This window comes from Gorilla gorilla, chromosome 9 (assembly GCF_029281585.2).
Source record: "Gorilla gorilla gorilla isolate KB3781 chromosome 9, NHGRI_mGorGor1-v2.1_pri, whole genome shotgun sequence".
Taxonomy (NCBI): domain Eukaryota; kingdom Metazoa; phylum Chordata; class Mammalia; order Primates; family Hominidae; genus Gorilla; species Gorilla gorilla.
The window spans coordinates 66,283,506-66,305,868 of NC_073233.2; the positions used below are offsets into that span (position 1 = coordinate 66,283,506).

Below are 22,363 nucleotides of genomic sequence, written 5' to 3' on the forward strand. Positions count from 1 at the left end.
AGATTCGGGGGTACATGTGCAGGTTTGTTACTGGGGCATATTGTATGATATGAAATTTAGGATACAAATGATCCCATCACGCATGTACTGAGCATAGTACCCAATAGTTTTTCAACCTCTCCCCAATAATCTCCAGTTTCTGTTGTTGCCATCTTTATGTCCGTGAGTACCTAATGTTTAGCTCCTACTTTGGTCTCTGTGGTCTCTAAAGGTTCTGGTCCTTTCGCTTATATTCATCAAGTGATTTGACAGATTTCCTTAAACATCTTTACTCACCTTTTTCTTGATTCAGTGCTCACTTCGCTTTTATAACCTTTAACTATTGTTAAGAGTTTCCACAAAGTTGATTCTGACAGTTTTTGTTCATGATATGTGTTTATTTCTGTGGAGGGACATTTTTGCTGTCATCTCTGACAGAGTGGTTTTTTTTTAAGACTAGATTTTTAGAGGACGGGAGCAGTAGTATTCAATAAGATAGGCTATTATGCCTTATTCATGATGGTAAACTATTGTTATCAAATTGGCATCATTTATCCAATGAGTAAAATCTACAGTATAGGAGGTTGTGGGCATACCATCCTTTCATCATGAAGAAGAAAGGAGCTTTGTTGAGGACAGGAGGTTATGGAGTGAGTTTAAAGTCCAACTCGGTACAGTTGGGTTAAGGAAAAAAAAGATGTGTCTATTATTAAATGTTGTAATACTTCATAGGTGGTGTTGAATTGTTCTTTTTGATGAAATTTTTTTAAAAGTAGTCATGACCTATATGTAAAAGTCCTTCATTATTAATCTCAAAATATGATTTCTAAATCTATGTGTCCTTAGCTAACCTTGTGATTTTGAATAAGCTTCTTTGGGCTTCCAGATACTTTATGGGTAAAACGTAATGGATTGTGCTTAGACTGAATGGCCTTTGAGGTATTTTCACCTATATTAATGTTTTATTTTTTATTTTTTCTATTAAAATAGCTCAGATAGGAGGGTGATGCAATAATGAATGGAAAAAGACAGCTGAAAGGAAATGCACAACTGATTTTGATGGTTGTTTAGAACTGTTCGCACTGCTATTTATCTCTGTGTTTCAAACTAATTTCATTACTTCAGTATATTGTCATAAAACTTTCAGTGTAATTAAAGCTAAAATAGCCTATAGTCACCACATTGCTCCATAGTAAACTATTTTTTAATGTTAAGCAAAAATGTTGCCATACTGTATATATAGTTTTGTGTCTTTTTTATACATTTAACAATATTTTTGCTGATAATTCCATGTCATTTTTAACATAAACCTACCTCTATATAGTATTCAATCATACTAAGGTATCATGGTTTATTTAAGCACTTTATCTTTGACAGAGGGTTAGGTTGTTTCTGTTCTTTGCTATTATAAACATAATACAGTTAACCTCCATGTGGTAGTTTATATTTCTAGGGCATATACTTAAAGGTGAAATTACTACACATATTTTTGCACCTACCTTGGAAGTAACCAGTACTTAAGAATTTCTTGTACTTCTTCCAGAAATGTTATTATAGTATGTAAGATATATATATATACACACACACACACATACTGTAATGACTAATGTGTAGCACTGTTTTTAAGTAGTAGAAGAGTAGACAACTAAACATTCAAAGGGGGATTGGTTTCATAAGTTATATATTTGTGTGTATATATATCTTATATATATATCTCTCTCTTACATATGTACACAATTATTTGTGAAACCAATCCCTCTTTGAATGTTGTTTTCTACTCTTCTACTACTTAAAAACAGTGCTATACGTTAATCATTTATAAATATGATTGTAATTTTGTAGGATAAATTTCTAGTAGTTGAACATCATGTGGAAAGGTATATACATTTATAATTTTGATGTATATTGTCAAATTGGTCTGCATGGAGGTTTTGCTAATACATTATCATATGTGTGTTAGAGGACCTGTTTTCCCACAGTCTTGACAATACATTATGTTGTCAAATATGATCATCCCCAATATGATACATGAAAAATGGTGTCATGCTATTGTTTTCATTTGAGTCTCTTGTTCTGAGTGGATTGAGCTTTGAGCTTTTGTTTTTTGTTTTTTCTTTTTTCTTTTTTTGGAATGGAGTCTTGCTCTTTTGCCGAGGCTGGAGTGCAGTGGCGCAGTCTCAGCTCACTGCAACCTCCGCCTCCTGGGTTCAAGTGATTCTCCTGCCTCAGCCTCCCCAGTAGCTGGGATTGCAGTTATGCACCACCACGCCTGGCTAATTTTTGTATTTTTGGTAGAGACGGGGTTTCACCATGTTGGCCAGGCTGGTCACGAACGCTTGACCTTTTGATCTGCCCGCCTTGGCCACTCAAAGTGCTGGGATTACAGGTGTGAGCCACTGAGCCCGGCCTGTTAGTTCCTATTTTTCTATTGGGTTATTAGACTTTGTTTATGGTTGATTTTTGCCATGAGGAAAATTGTTTTTATGTGTATCTTATGACCTGAAATTTTGTTTTATTATTGGGCCTTTCCCATAATAGAATTAAAGAATCTTCTATTGTTAAAATGGGCTCACTTCTAATGTACTTTTTTTTATATAGGTCTAAGTAATTAGCTACGCCAGGTATGAAAGCCAGTTTCTGAGATTAACTTTTTATTACTTACTACTCAAGAGAGGATGACCTACCGTACTTCACCCTTAAAACATGACAAAATATAGGATAACAATAACAGATTTGTGTGTGCTCCTGTACACAATGTCTTATAGGACAACTGAAACAGATAGCACTAGAGCTGGACTTTACCATTCAATTGCCCTATAGATTAGTTCAAATTTATGGTGTGGTTCCAAGAAAAACTCTTGATTAGAGTGAAAAGTACTCCTGTTAGGAATTCCTCTTTAGTAATTTGTTATAGACTTGTTCGGTTGTAAATAACATCTGGATCTATGGTTCTTTCTTTTTGGTGCCTCTGTAGTTCTGGTCATCTTTTTGGGACTAATTAATTTAGTTTCTTTTAACTTAGATCTAAAAGGTAGAATTTCATGAATCCAATTACTTAAGTGTATTTTGCATAGTTAGCATTGCATTTTTTAGAAGATAAGGCAATATAAAATTACTACTTTGCAACATGAAGTAATTTCTTTAGCATGATGACATTAAGGATAAGTTTTATCTCATTTTCCTTTTTTTATTATTTCAATTAAAGTCTTCAGTTTTTTTCCTTTGAAAATATTTAATTTATCTTCAACTGTATTTACAATTAGTAGATATACAGGGATGGTTATTGGTTAACTGTAAACTTAAAGAGAATGGTATGTCTTTTTATTTAGATCCCAAGGAAGAAAAAGAGGAAGAAGACGATTCTGCCCTCCCTCAGGAAGTTTCCATTGCTGCATCTAGACCTAGCCGGGGCTGGCGTAGTAGTAGGACATCTGTTTCTCGCCATCGTGATACAGAGAACACCCGAAGCTCTCGGTCCAAGACCGGTTCATTGCAGCTCATTTGCAAGTCAGAACCAAATACAGACCAACTTGATTATGGTACAGTGCAACTAGAATATGGCTGTTTACTAACTAGTTGCTGTTACATTTTAAATGTAATGTTGAACGTTTGTGTTAACAGCTTAACTGTCAGGGGCAGGTTTGATGGTGTAGGTAGTATTTCTTTGAACAGTTTGCAGATATTCTGCTTTTGTATAATTACCCCATGCAGTAATTTGATTTGCATTTCTTGACTGCAGAGAGAAAATATCTTATATCTACACTAATAAAATTTTGTTTTTGGCTTTGTTTTTCTAGATGTTGGAGAAGAGCATCAGTCTCCAGGTGGCATTAGGTAAAAAAAATTAATATTTCATTTTTAAACCTTTGGGGACATAGCATAGTCACAGTAAATGATTCAGAAGTTGCTTCCATTTGAAATTATTTTGAGCTGTAAGAGAAATTAACTTCAGTTTTGATACTGCATTTAGATTCCATGTTGAGCTTGATTAGAACTTAAACCATGTAATCTACTTACATAGCTTAGAAATCATGTCTTGAGTATCTTCTGTGTTTGGACTTATTCCATGATAGGCACTAATGTGAAATATGGGTGTTTTGGCCAAGGTTTTGAGATTTTATTGGAATCTTTTGTGTTGTGATTTATCTGTTAGTAGGTCTTTTGATATAGCAGATCACCAGACAGTATTACAAAGCCAGTTGTTTCTTAACTTTTAATGCCACTGAGTTGTCATCACCCTGTCTTTATCTAGGATTTATGTCTTTTTAGTTTCAATTATTATTCTTTGTGATAAAACAGCTAGATTTCAGTCCAGTTAGGTCATTAGGATGAAAATGCTAGATGACTTTATCGGTTTTTGGCTACCTCTTAAAAAATTACCAAATAAAATCCCCTCAGACGTGTTCCCTACAACCAGAATGTCTCATTTCTATTTACTTATTTTTAGTAGTGAAGAGGAAGAGGAGGAGGAAGAAGAGATGTTAATCAGTGAAGAGGAGATACCATTCAAAGATGATCCAAGAGATGAGACCTACAAACCCCACTTAGAAAGGCATGTCTCAGATTTTACTGCAGACATGTTAATGAAATACAAGTAGGAAGGCACTGTTGCATGCTTTTATTTTGTCTATTGCCAAGCTAATGGGTATAGAATTAATTTTAAATGAGTAATTAATTATGCACTTCTTTTGTAAGTCTAACATCTTACCATACCCTGATAATAATCCTCTTTCCCATTTGTAGAACTTTATTTTGATTATATACAAGTTTTTGTGAGTCTGCATGTTTTATTTCAACAAGGTATCATGAATTGCCTGAATACTTAGAATTTTTTAACTAATTGTCTCGTTTCTCTTTACAATTATAGTGAAATTTGATTTACAGGCATCTTTAGTCTGGGGAGGGTTCATTCCATGAGCAACATATACATATATTTGGATCATTACTACGCATGTGAGGATGATTGGTAGGAAATCACATTTCATGAACTGAGGAAGGTAGTTTTATAACAAATCAGTGATAACTCTAAGCTTAAATTTGTTGTCATAGTCTTCCTTGAAAAGATCTTTTGTCTAGTATTGAAATGCATTTGTGTTTTCAGGGAAACCCCAAAGCCACGGAGAAAATCAGGGAAGGTAAAAGAAGAGAAGGAGAAGAAGGAAATTAAAGTGGAAGTAGAGGTGGAGGTGAAAGAAGAGGAGAATGAAATTAGAGAGGATGAGGAACCTCCAAGGAAGTGAGTAGGCAATTATTATTAAAAATGAAAATCTAACAGATTTTGAATGATTAGTGGAAAAAAGAGTGGGAGTGTGAGGAAGGATGTTGACATATACATGCTTCAAAATATGTATTTTTTAACTTAAAAAAATTTGGCCTCAAGCAGCTGACAATTTCACTGGAGAGACTCTTAGTAAAAAAATGTTTAGGTTTTTCAGTTCTATTGCAAGGAGAAGGTATTTTTTAATCTTAGTGTTTTTAGATGATACATGGTAGCAACTCTAAAAGTAATACATTGAGATTCATCTAAGTCTTTCATAGTATTGCATAGTTTATGGAAGGTATATATTTAATCTGTCTTACAGACTGATTTGAAAGTGAAATTACTTCAGGGTAAAATTACTTGCTTGATTTGCCAGATATATCTTTGACTTTATGTATTCTTGGTTATCCTTTGCCACTTGTTCTTTGGCCGTGTGTGTGTGTGTGTGTGTGTGTGTGTGTGTGTGTCTTCAGCCAGCCTTCACTGTGTAAGTTTTGATTCAGAATATGTCTACTGTTACCCTGTCTTCAATTACAGGAGAGGAAGAAGACGAAAAGATGACAAAAGTCCACGTTTACCCAAAAGGAGGTGAGGAATTTTTACCCCTACTGTTTTACACCTTATTCCAATACCAGGCACTTTACTCACACATTTAGACTTCATGATAATCCTGCAGGAATGGCTATTTAAAAATTTCACAAAAGCAACTTCACTAATGTCCTAGATGCACAGGTGTTATGATCTTATTTTCATTGTAAGAGCTTGAAATTTCTAACAATCTTAATACTTTACCTTTGGGGGGTTATTAGTTTATTTGTGTTACTTTTTAATTCTGTCAAATATTTGCTAATTCTTGGTTACTTCTAATACAAATTCTGTGTAATCTGTATAGTAGTAAAGAGATTTTAATTCTTTCTACTATAAAATAGCTATTCCCAATAGCACAGTTTGAGTCAGAGGCCACTGTGCAGAGTACCACTTTTTTTTTTTTTTTGGCTAACTTTTCTTCTGCATTTTGATAATAGAAAAAAGCCTCCAATCCAGTATGTCCGTTGTGAGATGGAAGGATGTGGAACTGTCCTTGCCCATCCTCGCTATTTGCAGGTCAGTGAAGTTGTTATATAAGAGCCTTTCAGGTTGTGTTCCATTACTTGTTCTTGCGCCACGAGACTTTAATTTGTTGGCTTGTGTAGGCTTTATCATTGACATGTAATGTCAAGAAAAGTCTTTCTTTAAACATAAAATGACTTTAACCCATTTATGCCTAGTGTTCCATTATTAGAACACTAAGCTTGGGCAAGTTATTTATATCCTACTGTTCAAGGTCATCACCAAGGTCTGATTTTTCACAAAAATACATTTGCAACCTCCAGTATAAATGGGTTAATCATTATTAGTCCATTTGTGCTGCTATAATAGAGTACCTGAGACTGGGTAATTTACAAAGAACATATATTTATTTATTAGCTTGTGGTTCTGGAGACTGGAAAGTCCAAAAGCATGGTGCCCACATCTCACAAGAGCCTTTTAACTGTGTCAGCCCATGGTGGAAGGGCAAGAATGGGTTGAACTTGCTTTTGTAACAAATCTACTCCAATGATAATATCAACCCATTTATATAAGGGTAGAGCCTTTAAGACCTAAGCACCTCCCATGAGGTCCCGCCTTCCAACACTATCACATTGGGGATTAAGTTTCCAACACATGAACTGTGGTGAACACATCCAAATTCATAGCACCTCCTGTTTAAAAAGAGGTGACTAAGAATCTGAACCCACATAGAGGGCTTTCCTTGGAATCTTTCAATATTACAGTAATTCCCAATGTGGTGTAAATACAGAGTAACATTTTATTTTTAAGTGATTTAGAAAAAAAGTAAAATTAGAACTCAAACCTGTGATTTCTTGGGTACTGTGTAGAATGAATAAAAGACTTTTAGTTGAGGTTTTGTTTTTATTTTTCTTGAGTAGATTATTATTATTATTTTTGATGAGTAAAGGTACCACTTATATTTCGGTCTGGCAGGAAACATGAAAGTGAAATACTGCTTAGGAAATACCTGTTTGATCTTCAGCAGCAAATATAACATGACACGAAGGCCTTACTTCAGGATCGTGGTTCAGTTATAACAATAGCCGCTCCTCCTCTGCTGTGTGCCATTTGCTGCTCTAAAGCACAGTACAATACATAATCTCTTATCCCCATAACAACACTTTGAGATGGTTATTGTTACCTCCATTTTACAAATGAGAACTGGAGCTTGAAATATTTGTCTCCTAAGATTACAAAGGCTAGTGAATGACAGACCCAGATTGGAAACCAGGTCTGTATTTCCATAGCCTATGTTCTTAGCCACTTTATTATACTCCCTCACTATCCATGTGTGAAATCTAAGTATTTGGTTTTCCTTCAGTACTTTTGACTTAGCAAAGACAAGTACTTTCAGGAAGCCTTAATTTTTTTTTTTCGCCCCTTTCGCTTTCTCTGTTTTAGCACCACATTAAATACCAGCATTTGCTGAAGAAGAAGTATGTATGTCCCCATCCCTCCTGTGGACGACTCTTCAGGCTCCAGAAGCAACTTCTGCGACATGCCAAACATCATACAGGTACTTTTAAAATGTGTTTATCAAGTAGGTAATTGTACTGTGCTTTAGTTTTGCATGTTGGTAATGATAACGTTTTTCTAACATAAGTCTTAAAAGATTCTATAGTCAAGTGCGGGGAAAAGGTGTGAAAATAAAATGTAGTAAGACAAATTTTACAAGGGATGGGCAGACTAGGACTTTTGAATTTTTATCCTTTGACTTCTTGAACTTCTATGACCAGGATAATGATCTTCTATTGAGCATTTATTCTGTATCAACTGTGGACTAAATACGTTATGTATATTATTGCTAATTAGTCTATTCAACACCACTAAATTTGTTTATATTGATCTTATTTTACAGCTAAGAAACTAGAAGCTTGGCAGGATTAAGTAACCTGCCCATGGTCACATAGCTAGTTTTTAGGAGAAGCATAATACCCTGCTGCTATTGGAACTGTGAAGGCTAGCTGTTGAATTTGCATGTAAACTCCCATAGGAACTGTCAAAAAGAGTTGCTGAGTGTCTGCAATATGTATTATAGAATAGACTCAAATTCAATTTATTTGTAACCACTGACCATCTCAGTGCAGTGTACCTAATAGGAACAAATTGGGTGCATACCACTGAGTATGTCCCAGACACTTGATAATTACACATTACCTTCTCAACAGTCTTAGAGAGTAAGTCTAGGAATTCTACTTGTAGAAATATGTCTCCTGCCCAAGGTCATACTGATAAATGAAATAACTCCTTCATTGACTGTAGGAAAGTTACTTAACTTCTCTCTTCACTTTTCCTTCTCTGTGTATTAAGGATACCAATATCAGTTATTGTAAGGATGAAATGAGATAACATAAAATGCTATTGACTGCACAGAGCCTGGCACAATACCAGGATTGAACTTGAATCTTAATCACTCCAAAGTCTACAGTTTTCTTATACCATGTTTCTTCAGAGTTATTTCCACAAGTAACAGTTATTTCTGTTTCTTGATAGGTACTGCAATTTCTCTGTTCCTTCTGCTCCCTGTTAATACTGTTTTATGCCATAGAAAAGTTATTTCTGACAGCCACTTTAGATTGTTTTAGTTAAATATCAAAAGCCTATGAAAAACTGTTTTATAAATTCAGTCCATTTCAAATATTTATATTTGGTTAATACAATTTATGATGTTTTACTTTTGCAAATTAGTATATACAGACTTTTTTTGCAAATGTCGTTTATTTAGCAAATAGATGCCCCACACAGGTTTGTCCTGCTGTGGAACTGGAAATGTGGACATGACCTGGGAGATGCTAAGAGTTTCCTAAGTTAGAACTGTGCGTTTTTAGACCTTGCTATATAAAGTATGGAATACAGACCAACCAGCATTGACATCACTTGGGTTCTTATTAGAGATACAGCATCTCAGGCCCTGCTTCAGACCTGCTGAATCAGCATATACATTTAATAAGCTATCCAGGTGATCTCTAAGCTGTTTGGAAAGGAGTATAAGATTAAATTGGATATTGTTCACCTTTTAACTTAAATTCATGTTTTCATTCTCATTAATTCTGGTAATTTGAAGCAAAAGGAGTAGAAAATGTAGTGGTCATTAATTCAACAAATATATATAGAGAGCATCTCTTTGTGCATGGGCTTCCCAAACACGGTAAAGAAATGAATAAGTACAATGCTCCTTTGCCTCATAGATTCCACACCGCGTTACCACATTCATCAGAAATCCTGCATAATGGGGTTGAGGGTGTTGTGAGTGACAAAGGGAGGTAGTTGAAAGGTGCAGAAGATGGGTAGGAGAATAAGGTAAAGTAATACAGGTGTTATTTACATATATTTGATAGCAGCAACTCCAGTCTTTTGAGAAAAGTTTATCTATCTTGGGTAACATTTTTTAAACCTGAAACAGGGTATGATTACCTCTAGATCAGTTTTCTTCTATACAGTGCCAAGTTCTTGTTTTTTGTTTTTGTTTTGTTTGAATGCCAGATTCTTTCTGTGTAATCATTCAGTTTTCATTGTCTGTGAAAAAAATTGTTTTAAGGAGTAAAATATATGGAAAATATAGTTGTTTACTTGCTAACCACTTGGTATCCAAGACCTGGATTAGTGGTAAAATTGAGATTAGGATTCCATTTCTTATATTTTTATCTAGTTTTTCTGTTTGTTTTTGTTTTTTTTTTTTAAACAGGTCCTTATGCTACTGAATGTTGGATTTTTTTTTAAAGCAATACTTTTCTTTTTTAAATTTTGTTTACCCAAAGTGTTTATACATTGAAAACAGCATTGCTTTTACTCTAAATTGCCTGCCCCATCATCTGCTTACTTACTGTAAGGGAAAATATTTACAGGGTATCTAAATAGAACACTAACCACAGTATTTTCTTCATAGATCAAAGGGATTATATCTGTGAATATTGTGCTCGGGCCTTCAAGAGTTCCCACAATCTGGCAGTGCACCGGATGATTCACACTGGCGAGAAGCCATTACAGTGAGTATTATTTACTGGTGAACATCTGGGTGAGAAGGATATATGCCCTACTTGAAGGTTTGCTGCTTTACAAACATATTAGTTGCCACTGCTGTTTACTTTCATCAAATAAATGAGTGGATATTGATTGGGGGCATTAGTTAGTGGCCTTTTTCTTAGTTTCCCTCTGTTTTTCAGGCAAACAGAAGAAGATCAGATTAGTTTTCTATCTAGTAACATTTCCCAATCCTTCAAAAGAAGTATGTTACTGATTATTGTGTGTGTGTGTGTGTGTGTGTGTGTGTATGCTCTAAACTCTAACCCTGATCCTGAATAAGAGCACTCTTTATTTCTCTGTTGGATCAGCCATTTCCTTTTCTCCTCTCCTTAGATGTGAGATCTGTGGATTTACTTGTCGACAAAAGGCATCTCTTAATTGGCACATGAAGAAACATGATGCAGACTCCTTCTACCAGTTTTCTTGCAATATCTGTGGCAAAAAATTTGAGAAGAAGGACAGCGTAGTGGCACACAAGGCAAAAAGCCACCCTGAGGTGCTGATTGCAGAAGCTCTGGCTGCCAATGCAGGCGCCCTCATCACCAGCACAGATATCTTGGGCACTAACCCAGAGTCCCTGACGCAGCCTTCAGATGGTCAGGGTCTTCCTCTTCTTCCTGAGCCCTTGGGAAACTCAACCTCTGGAGAGTGCCTACTGTTAGAAGCTGAAGGGATGTCAAAGTCATACTGCAGTGGGACGGAACGGGTGAGCCTGATGGCTGATGGGAAGATCTTTGTGGGAAGCGGCAGCAGTGGAGGCACTGAAGGGCTGGTTATGAACTCAGATATACTCGGTGCTACCACAGAGGTTCTGATTGAAGATTCAGACTCTGCCGGACCTTAGTGGACAGGAAGACTTGGGGCATGGGACAGCTCAGACTTTGTATTTAAAAGTTAAAAAGGACAAAAAAAAAAAAATCTAAAGCATTTAAAATCTAGTGAAATAACTGAAGGGCCTGCTCTTTCCATTGTGGATCACAGCACACACATACATACACCCTCCACCCCCCCATCCCCATCCCCTGTTCTCCCTCTATTGCTCCCCTTATAAAATTGATGTTGTCTTTACCAGAAAGGTAGACAAAAAAGAAGCAGCAGCAGCTCTTAAAGTGAGGGTTATTCTCATACTCGGTTCCAGCCATCAGCAGACTTCCTGCTCATCGGCAGATCCCCCTTTCCAACCTGTAACTCTGATGTGCTCTGGATCAGCTTTTAGCTTTTAATCGTATATTACTGTCTTCTAAATCCCTTCTCCTCCTCTACTGCTGCCCTATGGTTCTGGCTCCTACCCCCTGCGGCACACTTATCTTCAAATACCATAGAATTCTAATCTCTGGAGGCTGGCAGCTTGACTTGGCACTTTAGGGCCCCTTAGCAGGGTGAGCTGTTAAAACAGCACACATCTCTCATCCCCTCTTCCTTTATTCCCCCCTGGGTTTCAGAAAGGAAGGATATATGGGGACCACCTCCCTCCTCTTTGATCCCAGCATCTCAGTCCCCTTCCCAACCCTCCATATGGCTCTCAATGGTGCTCACTTGCTTGTAAGCAGGCTCCCAATAGGGAGGGGGCTGCCCTCTACAGTCTCTTTGACTGTAAGACAGGGCTCTGTATCAGTGAGACGATGAGAAAAGTCCCAGGCTAATGGCAGAAATTTGCACTTTGAACATGTGTGTTTTTGTGTTGTGGAACCTGAGATTCCTTATTTATTAACAGAAAGTCTGATTTTTTTTTTTTTTCTGGAGTCTTTGTTGCTATATTTTGTGGGGCTGGGAGAGAGAGATTAGATTATTTTGACATGGGATCCCTTCCATAACAGGTACTTTGAAGGCAAGACATAGGGTTGAAGAAGCACAGCCAGCCTCTGAAATCATAGCTCTCCAGTGGCCTTTAAAGAAAGCTGGTCCTCAGCACTAACAAAATCACTACAATAGCCTAGTGCTTTTTTGGAAGCCTTTTTAGGGAAGAATGTTAGGTTCATGGTAACTAGTATGCTCTTTGAGATTTTTACAGTGTTGAGACTTAAGAATTTTGAGAGGGTGAGGAGGGTTGTTCAGAATCTAAATTACAGATAGATGATTGTTTCTTGTGAATTTGTTTCTTTTCCTTTTTTTTTGTCCCTACCATTTCGTTACATTTCCCTTGGGGCCCATCTCTGGCTCCTTGCTTTTTGTTTCCTGCTTTGCTTTATCATCAGTTCATTCCAGCTCCCTGTTAGTGAAGGACACTGCTGTTAGTGAAGGAACAAAGTCTATGAGTCCTAAAATTTTAAGTCAAAGAAAACTGCTCTGTTTCCCCTTTAGTAACACTTCCGAAGAGGAAAAACTTCAATAGCCAAAGTTAATAATCCTATATAATAATTGCTTTGGCTTTCACCTAAAATTCTGGGAATCACAATTTCCTTGGGATAGAGATTGTGTTGGGGAATAGATTGCTTATTGCTGTTCACTGGAGAGAAAAGGTAGTGTTTTTGTACAAGGTCATACCGCCAGAAGCCCTAAACCCTATTTTGGCTCATCTTCAGGTAAAGAGTAATTCCTATCCTGTGTGCCTCAGAAGCTAGAATCGAAGGCTTACCCTATTCATTGTTTATTGTCAGAAATGCATGATGGCTCTTGGAAAGAATGACGTTCACAAACATGGCTTATCAATTTTTTCAAAGAATCTTTTTTCCCAAAAAGAGGAGTAACAAAATGTCATTTCTGAAAGAGGCTTACTTTATACCAACTAGTGTCAGCATTTGGGATGCCAGGGAACAGAGAGTGAGACACCTACAATCACCAGTCTCAAATGCGCTATTGTTTCTTTTCAGAGTGTTGCAGATTTGCCATTTCTCCATAATATGGGGATAGAAAATGGAATAAAGATAGAAGGGATGTAGAATATGCTTTCCTGCCAACATGGTTTGGAGTCGACTTTGGTATATTGACTAGATTTGAAAATACAAGATTGATTAGATCAATCTACAAAAAAGTTGTCCTCCTCTCAGGTCCCTTTTACACTTTTTGACTAGCTAGCATCTATATTCCACACTTAGCTTTTTTGTCACACTTATCCTTTGTCTCCGTAAATTTCATTTGCAGTGGTTAGTCATCAGATATTTTAGCCACCTACACAAAAGCAAACTGCATTTTTAAAAATCTTTCTGAGATGGGAGAAAATGTATTCTCCTTTCCTATACCGCTCTCCCAACAAAAAAAACAACTAGTTAGTTCTACTAATTAGAAACTTGCTGTACTTTTTCTTTTCTTTTAGGGGTCAAGGACCCTCTTTATAGCTACCATTTGCCTACAATAAATTATTGCAGCAGTTTGCAATACTAAAATATTTTTTATGGACTTTATATTTTTCCTTTTGATAAAGGGATGCTGCATAGTAAAGAGTTGGTGTAATTAAACTATCTCAGCCCTTTCCCTGCTTTCCCTTCTGCTCCATATGCCTCATTGTCCTTCCAGGGAGCTCTTTTAATCTTAAAGTTCTGCATTTCATACTCTTAGTCAAATTCTGTTACCTTTTTAATAACTCTTCCCACTGCATATTTCCATCTTGAATTGGTGGTTCTAAATTCTGAAACTGTAGTTGAGATACAGCTACTTAATATTTCTGGGAGATGTGCATCCCTCTTCTTTGTGGTTGCCCAAGGTTGTTTTGCGTAACTGAGACTCCTTGATATGCTTCAGAGAATTTAGGCAAACACTGGCCATGGCCGTGGGAGTACTGGGAGTAAAATAAAAATATCGAGGTATAGACTAGCATCCACATAGAGCACTTGAACCTCCTTTGTACCTGTTTGGGGAAAAAGTATAATGAGTGTACTACCAATCTAACTAAGATTATTATAGTCTGGTTGTTTGAAATACCATTTTTTTCTCCTTTTGTGTTTTTCCCACTTTCCAATGTACTCAAGAAAATTGAACAAATGTAATGGATCAATTTAAAATATTTTATTTCTTAAAAGCCTTTTTTGCCTGTTGTAATGTGCAGGACCCTTCTCCTTTCATGGGAGAGACAGGTAGTTACCTGAATATAGGTTGAAAAGGTTATGTAAAAAGAAATTATAATAAAAGGGATACTTTGCTTTTCAAATCTTTGTTTTCTCTTAATCTAGGTAAGGCATATTAAAAATAAATATGTAAAGAAGAAAAATAAAAGTTGTCTTCATGGAAGCAACTTGTCTTCCTTGGTTGTACTGAGTTACAGTTATCCTAGGGGTGAAACATGTGATGCTGCTAAGCAAACCAAATGCCCTCAGAACAGGTGTTATGTGGGGCATACTATTGTTTGCTTTTGTTGAGAATCAGGTGGTTAATTTTTGACTGTTCTTGATTTCTAATGCTGAAATGACATGATTCTGTTATTGAGCAAACTTGGGAATCTTGATGTTTTGACAACTGCCTCCTAAGAAAACTGGCCATATTAACCTAGTAGATGGAACATTAAGGATTATGTGAGGTTAATTTTACCCTGATAATGACAAAACCTTGATAGCATTTAATATTAATACTTTTTCTCAAAATTGAATGTTTATATCAAGTACTGATTTTTATTTTAAAAAAAAAACTATAATCCTTCTGCCTTCTAAAAGCCATGCTGTGATAGCTGCCCAGGCTGCTCTGTTACAGCTCCCATTTATTGTTTACTTTTATAAATTTGCTTCTAAGATGGTATGTGTTTCAGCTTATTGGCAATATCTATGATATAAATAATGAAAGCTAATTATTTCATTTAGGGATGAAACTTTTAGCCCTTACCCAATAAGCGTCATTTTCTAAGTTAAATGGAATAGAATGACAACCCTCCAAGTACCTTTTAACTTTTACACTGTCATTTCAAAGCCCAGCTCATTCTCTTATTTTAAGAAGCATGTGGTATGACTGGGTAGGGGAGAAAAAAGGAAAGCATGTTGTCACTTGAGTGAGACTGCTTTAGAAATGTTACCAAGTTAGCGTTGGGTGTTTCCTGTTCTTTGGAAGAGAACAGGCCTAAACAGTACCTTCCTCCTCCTATGTAGCTACCAGGAAGGCACCATGATTGAAATTAGAGATGCTTCCTTGCTTGATTTTTAAGTATAAATTAAATTACCTTTAAAAAGTACTTAAGGTTAGGAGTGAAAAAAATGCTGTTTTTAAAGGACTTCACACACCCTTTGTTTCTTGAACAAAATGTGAACTACCTAAACAGAAAATGAAATTGGAAAGTCAGTGGGAGAGACAACTATAGAATCAGACTTCTATTTAAATTCAAGCCTCGTTACTTGATTTTGTGCATGTTATTTCTTGAAGTTTCAGTTTCTTATATGGAGAAATAGCATTTACCTCAGAAATATTCTGAAGATCAAATGGAATTGCTTTAAAGTATTTAGCTCACTGACTGACCCATGGTAGATACTTAATAAATGGCAGCTGTATCAATAACAATTTTATTGAATGAACATTTCGCCAGCCTACGAGAAAAAAGACATGGGAAGCATAAGGGAGAATGATAATAAAATGAACTAATTCTAAGTGTGTGAGATAGATTACATTAGGCAGGGGTGCCATGAGGATTGGTATGATAGTGACCTTGTTGCTAAGTGCAAAAGCAAAACAATGACATAGAAACAAGTGTGCTAAGTACTGAGTGGAGGAGAGAGATGGAGGCAGATGCTGCAGGGGAAAAAAAAATATGATTAAAAAGGGCCCTTTGATTCCACAGGCACAAAAATCCACAGCCAGGAATTTGCTACCTCCTCTGAGTCAGGCAGGGGGTGGGGGTGGGGTGCACAATCCCGTTAGTGGAGAATGCCCAGTGGGTTTAGTCTTTGAGAGTCACATTTCTTATTTGGACCAGTATAGACAGAAGTAAACCCAGCTCACTTGTTTCCTGGGACAGTTGAGTTAAGGGATGGCTTTCACAGAGCATTCACCGCTGACCCCTCACCGTCGGGACCTCTGTAGCCGCTCTATCTGGCTAGCAAGGAAGATTCGTTCAGACCTGACTGCTCTTACGGAATCTTATGTAAGTTGCCTATTTTGCTGTTATCTGTTTTCCCTTCATCTTTTTTGATCCAGCAACTTACCATCATGCATCAGCTCCATTACCAATTGTGAAAGCTCTAATCATATAGTCATTCATATAGGTTATTTGACATGGGCCCTTCCCTTGGGGAAACCCATGTGACCTTATTTTCTTCCTCTGGGCTGTTTAGGAGATGAAGTTACTTGAATGAGAAAATATATATGGAGTTCTAGAAAGGATTGGCTTATATGTCTTGGAGGCTATTCCAAATTTATTTGCATATATTCTGAATACTACTAGAACAGATTAGCCATGGGCCCTCTGGGTTCTTCATAGCCATTGTTCTGAATTTTTTAGCTATGTAAATGAAAGGTTTATGGGATAGGAAGAGTACTATGAACGTGGGAGGAATTTGTAAATCCTACCAATTTCTCCTATATAGCATTAGCCACCCACCTTTTAGTATTCTGCGTCAAAAGTAGAGTGTGTCTAAAGAGAAAGGTAAGCTATCAAAAGGATCTCCTAGAAGATTCATTGGAAACTTGTGGAAGTGTCGGATTCTTGAGCTAATTCTGGAGTTCCAGATTTGTCTTCTAACAGTAAGGGGATCCCCATCAATTTCCACCTGAGATATGCTGTAGAAATACTCCAACCCCTGTGGAGAGTTTTGAATTTAGGCTGAGAACTGATTTATCTTTGTACAGCCTCACCAGACAGAAATCAGACTCTTTGGGAGTGCTCAATGGGGAGAGGGAAGTTAGAGAAATTCTACAATGGCTATATGCCTAGTCCTCCTAGTTGTGGCCAGTGTCTTTTACAAGTATGTTTAAAAATACTTTAATATGATTAAAATATTCCAGTTACTGAGAGAGTTTGAAGTGAGAAGGAAAAATTCTTCTAAATCAGTTTTCAACCTTTAGAACTCAATAAAATCTGAACATTCTTCCAAGAAAAATCCATAGGTAGTCAATTTCAGGGATTATTGAGTCTTTCTAAAGCCCAGTCATAGAGCCCAAATTAAGAGTTCCTACTGTAGACATATTATTTACTTTACAACTTGGATCCTTGGCCAGAGAGATGAGTGAGATTTTGTATGAAATTTAGGGGTGATTTAAGGACACTGGGGTGATGACAGAAGATGTGGTGTTTTCCTGTATCCTCGGCCAGGTGAAGCATCAGGGCCTGAACAAGAACATCAACCTGGACTCTGCGGATGGGGTGCCAGTGGCAAGCACTGATCAGTGGAGTGAGCTGACCGAGGCAGAGCGACTCCAAGAGAACCTTCAAGCTTATCGTACCTTCCATGTTTTGTTGGCCAGGCTCTTAGAAGACCAGCAGGTGCATTTTACCCCAACCGAAGGTGAATTCCATCAAGCTATACATACCCTTCTTCTCCAAGTCGCTGCCTTTGCATACCAGATAGAGGAGTTAATGATACTCCTGGAATACAAGATCCCCCGTAATGAGGCTGATGGGATGCCTATTAATGTTGGAGATGGTGGTCTCTTTGAGAAGAAGCTGTGGGGCCTAAAGGTGCTGCAGGAGCTTTCACAGTGGACAGTAAGGTCCATCCATGACCTTCGTGTCATTTCTTCTCATCAGACTGGGATCCCAGCATGTGGGAGCCATTATATTGCTAACAACAAGAAAATGTAGCAGTTAGTCCCTTCTCTCTTCCTTGCTTTCTCTTCTAATAATGGAATATGCGTAGTTCCCTGGGGCCTCGCTTTCCCATCTTAAATTTCTGAAAACGGTTAGGACTACAGGCATTTTCTTTCTTTTTTCTCTGACCACCTGCAGCCTGTTGAAGGACTACAGACATTTTCATCAAGTAGCGTTGGAGACATACACAAATGGGCATACAAGTTTAGCCTGGGGGTGTGATTGTGTGCGTGCTTGCATGTGCTGCAGGTGTAAGAGAGTGGGAGCAGGGACAACGTCCTTCCACTTAAGGGTTCTAACCTTTCTAACCCACTAAGTAACCTCTACAGGCATTTAACTGCCTTACAGACAGAATATACATATGTTAATTCTAGTTCTGGATGACTCGGTCTGAGAAGATTCAATTTAAAATCAGACTCTTTAGTTGATTTAAACTCTTAGAGAATAAGAATAATAATGGCTAACTTTTATTATCTTCTATATTAAGGCAATATGCCAAGGGTCTTTATGTATATTATGTACAGCGTTTACAACCTTGTGAGCAAGGTGGTGTTACTGCCATTCGGTAGGTGAGAAAACAGGCTCACAGAGATTTGGTTAAGCTCACACAGCTAACAAGTGGCACACTGAGTTTGAACACAGATCATTCTCCTTGTAAAGCCTATGTGCCTTTCACTTTAGAGGCTTGATCATGAATCACTGCACCTCTTTGTCACAGGGTGTTGGAAGATGCATCCATGTAATCTATTCCCATCGCTGGAAAACAGCTGCTGTTAGATGTCCTCAGAAGTCAGTTGCAAATTTTAGCATTAAAGTCAGGATTTATTGTTCATACTTGGCGGTGAGGAGGGCAGCTGGAGATCTTAAGGTTCCATTTTGGAAAATGATTAGGCCCGCCAAACTTCTGAACTTTGGAAGCTGGGGATGTTTAGTAATACAGCCTGGTTTTCAAGTGCTCACTAAATGTTCTCAAATAATTGGGTTGGGCACAGCTTATACCAGGTTACCTCACTTTTAATTAGTGATGCAGGCAGTGTAACCCAAGCATTTGTGGACAATGAGTGGAATACTAAAGTTAAAAAGTCAAACTTTCACCTCAGATTTTCTGGACTTAGTCATGAGGAGAGGGTGAGGCCCACTCTGTTCCTACTGGAGATACCAGAGACTCTGAAACTATAGAGTAAAGCCTCTGTGCTGCACAACAAAGGGGCAGGCTCTGCTTTTAATTTTTTGTAAGAACCACACATAGTATGAAAGGTTGGTCAATGCGGACATTAATGGAAAAGGCCATGTACTGGTGGTGTGATGTGAATCCAAAAATTTTCAAGTGTGTCATTTATTTTATACTTATCAATTAAAACTCAAGATCATGGATTGGGAGACCAAGTTAATTTAATTAATTGGGGCTTCTGTATTCGTAAATGAACCATGAGTCAGGGCTAACTCCCATAGGTTTCATGAGGTGTGGATGAGTAGCTTAGCTTGTATCCTTTCTCACATGGGTGTGTGTACAAAACTCCATGAAGTCACTATTACCAGAGTACTCTGGGCTAGGCATTGTAACAGTTCAGGGAAAGTAAGGCCCTGCTTTCTAATATGCATTTGTGGCAATATGGTTGTGGGTGTGTATACACACACACGTACATTACTGTGATCAGTGATGCAGACAGTGTAACCCAAGCCTTTGTGGACAGTGAGTGGAATACTACTCAAGTTAAAAAGTCACAGAACTCCTTCACCTCACATTCTCTGGACTTAGGAGGAGAGTGTGAGGCCTACTCTGTTCTCACTGGAGATACCAGAGATTCTGTAAACACACACACACACACATAGTCGAAATTATAAGTCCCAGGTTTGTTAGGAAGCTAAAGGAAGGAGAGGGGCCCAAAGTAGTTTCCTGGAGGAGGTAGGAGTTGTGTCTCAGTACAAAACTACAAAATACTCTGTACTGGTTGAATACAAAAGAGACGTCATGAGAGAAGGGAAGAGGTAGGTGATCATTTGTAATTTTGGCACTGAATGTATAGTCTTATTCCATTCAAGCTTTCTCTTAATTTCTTCTGCTTAACAGCAGCATTCTCAAATAATAAAATCTCTGCTTATTAATATGAAGCTCTTAGAGCTATCTGGATAATACTTTTGTTCAATGGAGAAATATGTCTACAATTTCTTAATGGGGAATAACTGACTATGAATTTGCTGCATCTAAAATGACCCCATCAATTATACATGTAAAAATAAATTTTTGAAATTTTTTAAATAAAAAATTAAAAGATGTTGGCCCCATACTCCCTCCATCAAAAAAAAGTTTTTAAAAAATGAGTGTCCCCTCTCCAAGTGTTTTTATGTTCAGCAGGTACAGCCGCAGACATCAGCAGAAGTTTCAGAACTCAGTGGAGCTTGGCTTAAGCTCTCATGAGTTGCATGTAAAGGAACATGTATGTATAAGAGGCGAATTTGAAGTGGCAGAGGGTCCACAAAAGGCACAAGTACTAACCACTGAATGGGAGGAGATAGAAAAATGTGTAAGTCACAATTAAGTCACAGAATCACCATGTCTTTACCAAGTGCATTGTCAGCACTTTGCAAAATGCTGTGTACTTGTCTTTCAAGAAGCATACAATATGCACCCAAAAGAAGTGTGGGGAAAGCTAATCTTAGAAAAAGATAAACGGGAAATGAGCAGTAGACCATGCAACAAAAATCAACATGTATGAGATCTGAATGTGTAAACATTGCATCATGTTTATTTGAAATGGATAAATAGAAAAAGGGACTGAATGGATTAGTGTTCTAAATGTGTGCCTTATAGTAAAGAAGAGGATAACGATGACACTATGGAATTACGTTTTTTTAGGAATATAGAACCCCAAGAAGATTTTGTTCATTAGGTTTTATTCTGTTGATCTGATATGGATAAGATCTCTGGGAAATCATATATGGTATAACTATATAGATTGAATTATAGTTTAAGGTACATAGATTTAGTTTCTAGCCCTAACTCATTTTGTAAAAACAATTTCTTCTGCCTCCTTTTCAGAGAGTACCTTCTGAAAAGTCCTCTGTGGGTAAAGAGATCTTGTTTTCCTGAGTCAAGGAATTGCATGGGTGAGAGTTTTTCTTGCATTCATGTAAGAGGGTGATTTGGAAAAGGCTCGCAAATCAGCACAAACTTGAAGGCCAAGCATGGAATAAAATCAGCCTTAAGATTATCAGGTTTAAGTGAAGTGAGAGTTTTAATAAAAATGGAAAATGTAAAGTCATAGCTCTGGTATTGCTGTTATTTCAGGCTGCTATGGATCAATGCCCAAAGGATGACTCATTGTTGTGATCACTTGTCAGACAGGGAGAGGACTAGTAAATATTTCAGGAAGACATATCTGAAAAGTTATTTAGATTGAATTTTGTTTGTGAATCCTCAGCTCCTCATGAGGTACCTGAGCATCTCTGTTAAGGGGTGAAATAGAGACACAGGAAGCAGAGAGACCTCCACCAGGATGTAAAGGGGATTGTAAAGAGGAAGGGGGTAGGGGGGAGTAGAATTTTGATTTCACTTCAGTTGATTGTGTGTGTGTGTGTGTGTGTGTGTGTGTGTGTGTGTGTGTGAGTGTGTGACTAATGTACTGTTAATGTACTGTTTAGGTCAGGACATTTCTTAAAAGGAATGGTTTGGCCTCCTGCCTCATCCCACCTCCACTGCAAGCGTCAGACCCACCCAAGAATGAGCTCTCTGAATGTGGGTGCATTCAAAAGCGAAAAATGATAAAAACTTCATTTCTTGGCTTCTGTAGCCCTCTGAGAACTACAGATAAAGACAGAATAAGATAATTTGATAGTTTGATGAAGTGTCTGGGTGTGAGATAAAATCTATGTGCTTATGATTCTTAACAAAAGATATTATTTGGATCAATCTGGTTTGAACACATAGAAAACAAAAGATGCAAGAATAGCTAACAATAAAGTTCTTTTCTCAGCAATACCATGAGTTACTTCTTTTCTGTATCTTTGGATGAATGAGGGGAATTTCAGGTGACTTCAGCATTGGATGAAACATAATCCTCCAAGCCAGGGCCAGGCCCAATCAAGTGTGCTGAGTAAGTCTCCATGATGCCAGGCCACTGCGCAAAACTCCCAGGGCCAGTCAGCCTAGAAAAGGTAGATTGCCCCTATATCACCAGGCCAATGCTTTGCCCTCTGAATACGTAGTCCTATCAGCTAGACTGCAGATGAGAATGATTTCCTTTTATATGGCTTAATTGCAAGTAGCTGACCCCCCCCCCCCCCCCATTAACTTCAAGAGAAGAACCCTGACTAGCCCATTTTTAGTCAGGTTGGAGGTAGAAACCAAATTG

At 37.5% G+C, this 22,363-nt stretch overlaps 2 protein-coding genes across 7 annotated transcripts in view; both read left to right on the plus strand.

The window, feature by feature from the left end:
* Positions 1-14,438, plus strand: part of ZFP91 (ZFP91 zinc finger protein, atypical E3 ubiquitin ligase) — a 41,844-nt gene extending 27,406 nt beyond the window's left edge. For 2 of the 5 annotated variants that reach the window (XM_063711231.1, XM_063711233.1), the window contains exons 3-11: positions 3,309-3,518; positions 3,777-3,813; positions 4,427-4,573; positions 5,081-5,215; positions 5,777-5,827; positions 6,265-6,343; positions 7,733-7,847; positions 10,218-10,317; positions 10,688-14,438. In XM_063711231.1, the coding sequence (XP_063567301.1) occupies positions 3,309-3,518; positions 3,777-3,813; positions 4,427-4,573; positions 5,081-5,215; positions 5,777-5,827; positions 6,265-6,343; positions 7,733-7,847; positions 10,218-10,317; positions 10,688-11,198 (1,385 nt within the window). In that variant the 3' untranslated portion in view covers positions 11,199-14,438. The remainder of the gene's footprint in view (positions 1-3,308; positions 3,519-3,776; positions 3,814-4,426; positions 4,574-5,080; positions 5,216-5,776; positions 5,828-6,264; positions 6,344-7,732; positions 7,848-10,217; positions 10,318-10,687) is intronic. The other 3 variants (XM_031015902.3, XM_031015901.3, XM_063711232.1) reach the window with 3 other exon arrangements.
* Positions 14,439-15,754: 1,316 nt separating this feature from the next.
* On the plus strand, positions 15,755-21,988 carry CNTF (ciliary neurotrophic factor). Of its 2 annotated transcripts, XR_008669835.2 has the most exons (3): positions 15,755-16,349; positions 17,517-21,119; positions 21,654-21,988. XR_008669835.2 is itself a non-coding variant. In XM_004051224.4 (2 exons), exons 1-2 carry the CDS (start codon positions 16,236-16,238, stop codon positions 18,003-18,005), a joined length of 603 nt encoding a protein of 200 aa, XP_004051272.1. In that variant the 5' UTR covers positions 15,755-16,235; the 3' UTR covers positions 18,006-21,988. The 2 variants fall into 2 exon arrangements, 1 of the variants encoding a protein (XP_004051272.1); XM_004051224.4 differs by having other exon boundaries at positions 17,517-21,988.
* Positions 21,989-22,363: the final 375 nt, after the last annotated feature.